At 50.5% G+C, this 4,420-nt stretch overlaps 1 protein-coding gene across 1 annotated transcript; it reads right to left on the minus strand.

The window, feature by feature from the left end:
- Window positions 1-1,625: 1,625 nt before the first annotated feature.
- On the minus strand, window positions 1,626-2,588 carry LOC144230536 (olfactory receptor 10V1-like). The gene has a single exon (XM_077762831.1). The coding sequence runs from the start codon at window positions 2,586-2,588 to the stop codon at window positions 1,626-1,628; it is 963 nt and encodes a 320-aa protein (XP_077618957.1).
- Between the last annotated feature and the right edge of the window lie 1,832 nt (window positions 2,589-4,420).

Consider the following 4,420-nt stretch of genomic DNA (forward strand, 5'->3'; position numbering starts at 1 on the left):
TTTAGCACTGTGACAATTTGGAGGACACTAGAACCATGATCCACACAGTTCCTGCCCTTCAGGCTCTGTTGCTTTCATTGGGGGGAGGCCTCCAGTGGCTCTGAGGGTCTGTTTATGGTGAGAGGTGAGGGGGGGGGTTATCGCCTGGGCATGAGAAGCAAAGTGCTCAGAGCTGTGAACTGAGGGGAGCAGGCAAGCTTGGGACTAACTGACGCTCACAATGTTTTCCTGTGCATCAGTTAAATGCATTGTCGACTGAACACGAAGTCTAGAGGGAGGTGGTCATGGTGTTGGTTTAGTTATCCAATGAAGGGCAATGAGGGTCCTAGGCCCGTCCTTCCTGCCCTTTTTAACAGCATGTGGGTGTTCATAGGTTTCATGGTGGGACCAGTCACTCCTTCCCATGAACGGTTTGTAAACACTGAATTAAAACAAGCTGTTTTCGTGCCTAATCCCCCGGGGCTAATTTGTGAGCTCCTGGAGGGCAGGGACAATGTCTCATGCTTTTCTGTACCCCATGTCCCACACCCAGTGCCTGGCACATACGAGGTGCTCATTCACTCATTCACTCACGAATTATTCCTAAGGGGAACACAGGGATCTGTGGCATTTATCCCAGGCTGTGGGGTGGAAGTAGAGTCAGCAGATACTTTCTTGGGATCATTACACCCGACCTGAGTCCCTGAATCACAGAGGCTTCAGCGCAGCAGAATAAGGAAGGCTTTAATTCTGTTAGCATCTGGGGCCTGAAGACATTCCTATGCCAGAGCTCAGGGGGGTTCACAGTTCAATAACTTCTTGTTGAATACCTATGACGTACCAGGTTTGGGAGTGATAGAAATTAATCATAGTTTTTGCCCTCAAGGGGCCTCCAGGCTGGTCAGGGAGACAGACAGACCATTTCAGTCCTAGGTGATGAGTAAGCGTTTGGGGCCACAGAAGAGGGGCACCTACTCAAGCCTGGCAGGTTGGGTTAGAGGAGAGGCAGTGTGCGTGGGCTGCCGGGAGTAAGTGGCAGTGACGGGTGAGGAGGGGTCAGCTGGCCCAGAGGCCAGAAGTGGGGCAGATTGTGAAACGCCCCAGTGAGGGTGTTGAATGGGAGGAGGATGGGGCAGGTTATAGGCCTCTGGTCATGCCGCCGATTCAGCTGGCACTGGTGTGTCTCAGGTGATCTCCCAGTTATTTCCTGATGTGGGATTCAACGTCAGGGTTGCCCCTGCCTTTCTACCCCTTCACTTTACCTGGTTTGGACTTGGGAGCTCATTGTATCTATGTTACTGCTAGCTCTTTGGCCAGAGAAGTCATTGCCTTAGTGTGTTGTTTGGGTCAGCTTGTGACCTTCCTCCCATCAGCATCCTTGCCTCTGACAGTGCTCCAGCGGATAGATGCAATTGTCCGTGAAGGGACAGTGAAACATCCACAAACACCCCAGAACTTCCACATCTTGGAAAGTCTTAGGATTCATTACCTCTCTGAGCACAGGAAAGGGGTCAGTAAGGTTCAGGTGCACAGAACCATGGAGCAGCCCTCAGAGAGAGGAGTGGAGCCATGGGGTGTGCTGTGGGATGACCTTCTGGATTCTTGAAAGGGGACCGAGTTAGTTCTGGCGGACCCTATCTTTCCGTTCACCTTGCATTGCGTTGCTGCCTCATCTGGTTATAGCTCTTCAGAAGTCTCCTGAGGGCACCCTTGACTTCTTTGTTCCTCAGGCTGTAGATCACAGGGTAGAGCATGGGAGTTACATTGGTGTAGATTAAGGACACAATTTTGTCCTGTTCCGGGGTGTAGCATGACTTGGGGCGAATGTAGATGAATATTGCACAGCCGTAGTGCAGGACAGAGACCAGCAGGTGCCCAGCACAGGTGGAGAAGGCTTTGCTCCTTCCCTCGGCTGAGCGGATTCTGAGGATGGCGGCAATAATGAATGCATAGGAGAGCAGAATCAGCAAGAAGGGAATCAACAAGATGAGTGTGCAGACGAGGAAGACTGCGACCTCGTTGGCTCTCGTGTCCGAGCAGGCCAGAAATAGCACAGCAGGGATGTCACAAAAGAAATGATTGATCTCACGGGACTGACAAAAGGGCAGGAGGAATATCAGTGTAGTAAGGACAAGCGAGAGTGCAAAGCCACTGACGCACGCCAGGGTCAGCATCTGCAGGCAGAGGGCACGGGTGATGATGATAGTGTAGCGCAGGGGGCTGCAGATGGCCACAAAGCGATCATACGCCATCACGGCCAGGAGGAAACACTCTGCGCCACCCAGGGCGATGAAGAGGTGCATTTGCAAGGCACAGCCCAGGAAGGGCATCCGCTGGCTCGTGGACAGGAAATTGACAAGCATGTTGGGGACAATCACCAATATATAGCAAATTTCAACGGTGGACAGATTGCGAAGGAAGAAATACATGGGGGTCTGGAGGCAGGAGTCAATGAGGGTGATGAGTACAATAGTTGTGTGCCCTGCGAGGGTGACAAGATGCATGAGTAGAAAGAGTACAAAAAAGAAGGTTTGCAGTTCAGCCAGGTCCCCAAAGCCCAAGATAATAAACTCAGAGCTTAAGGTGTGGTTTCTCTGCACCAGGGTCATCCTACGTTCTCCTTGGGTAGACCTCCTGGCCTGGCAAAGGCAGTTCTAGCAATTCTGCAAGTCATGGGAGACCCTAAGGCCCTTGCCAGATGTGGGAGTGCAGCCGGCTCTGCGGGACCTCCACATTCCTTCGCCGCGCATGGGCTGTGTCTTCAACCTGTTACCTTTGACGAATTCTTTCCTCTGAGCACTGAGAATGAACCATTCACTACGATGTGACTTTAGTTCACCTGTTGAGTTATTATAAAAATTGACCTGGAATGAGTAAAGTCTACATATGGAGGTGTTTTTCACAGGCCTTAATGACAGTCTTTCTTTTACATTTTGAAGAGCTATCTTTGAGTGGGGTGGGGGGCTGAGCTTGGTGTTCTTCAACAGGTTTAAACAGAGGCTGGGCGTGCAGGGTCACTGATTGTGTAAGGAATTCTTGTAGGGTGTAAGGTCCGGAGAGTTAAATTTAAAGACAGTTTTGGGGGCACCTGGGGGGACTCAGTTAGTTAGGCATCTGACTGCTGCTCAGGTCATGATCTCACGGTGTGTGGGCTTGAGCCCTGCTGTGCTGACAGCTCAGAGCTTGGAGCCTGCTTTGAATTCTGTGTCGCCCTCTCTCTCTGCCTGCCTCCACTTGGGATCTGTCTCTCAAAAATAAATAAACATTACAAAATAATTTTAATTGAGACGCGTGGGTGGCTCAGTCGGTTAAGCGTCTGACTTTGGCTCAGGTCATGATCTCACGGTGTGTGGGCTTGAGCCCTGCTGTGCTGACAGCTCAGAGCCTGGAGCCTTCTTCAGATTCTGTGTCTCTCTTTCTCTCTGACCCTCCCCTGCTCATGCTGTGTCTCTGTTTCTCAGATATAAATGAAACATTAAAAAATTAAAAAAAATAATTTTAATTAAAAAACATAAAGACACTTTTGACTGTGTGCATAGGCGTGTGGCCCCTCCTTTACCACCTCCCCTGAAGTCACAGGATTCCTGGGAATCCCAGGAGAAGAGGAGTGGAACCAGCAGTAGTAGTTGCCTCTCCTCTTTCAGTGGCCTCAGTACCAGGGGGGCCCTGGCTTACGTGTCACCTCCTTCTAGACACCTCCCTGACCCTTGGACTGAGTTAGTACCTAGCCCAGTTTCCCACTCTGGGCTTCCACAACTATGGTACTTATCACTGACTCCTGTGATTTTTTTTTTTTTATTATCTCTCAGTCTAACCCTGTAACCTATGAGCTCCAGGATAGTAAGAATAGTGTCATATTCAGCCTCTCAAACAGTGGCTCACACATATTTCCTGAATAAATTCTTGTTGGTAATTTTTGCATCCTCTCCAGTTAGGATAGGGTCAGACACTGAGTAGGCGCCTGACATAGGCTTGAATGAAGGGCTCAGTGAAGTGTTGGGGTTGGCTGAGGCTGTGATCACCCAGGGAGGGTATAGAGTGAGAGGGGCAGACGGCAGGCAAAGTGTGGGCCAGGTACAAGGTGGCAGTGATCGGAAAGAGTGAGGACAGAGTTGGGGTGGCAATGAAAACTCTCGGGACAGTGGGGGTTCGAATGCCTGGGGGGACAATGGCTTTGGCTGGCCTGCGTCCAGAGTGCCAGAGAGAGGGGATAAGACTCAGCAGCTTCCCAGGCTTTAGGGAACGTGTTTGCTTCTTTCCTCACTTGGCAGGAGCCAAATACAAGTAAGAAACCTTGTGTTTAGCCTTAGATTTCTTCCTGTGCACTTCTCCCCCATCACAGCAGAACACAGGTCAAGATCTCTGAAGATTCTAGAAATGTAACGAATCTAGAATCAGCAGGAGTTAAGGGTCCCCAGGGCGTGGAGTTGCCTCCTAAAGG

The sequence above is a fragment of the Crocuta crocuta genome, unplaced genomic scaffold, assembly GCF_008692635.1.
Source record: "Crocuta crocuta isolate KB4526 unplaced genomic scaffold, BGI_CrCroc_1.0 scaffold1242, whole genome shotgun sequence".
NCBI classification, from domain to species: domain Eukaryota; kingdom Metazoa; phylum Chordata; class Mammalia; order Carnivora; family Hyaenidae; genus Crocuta; species Crocuta crocuta.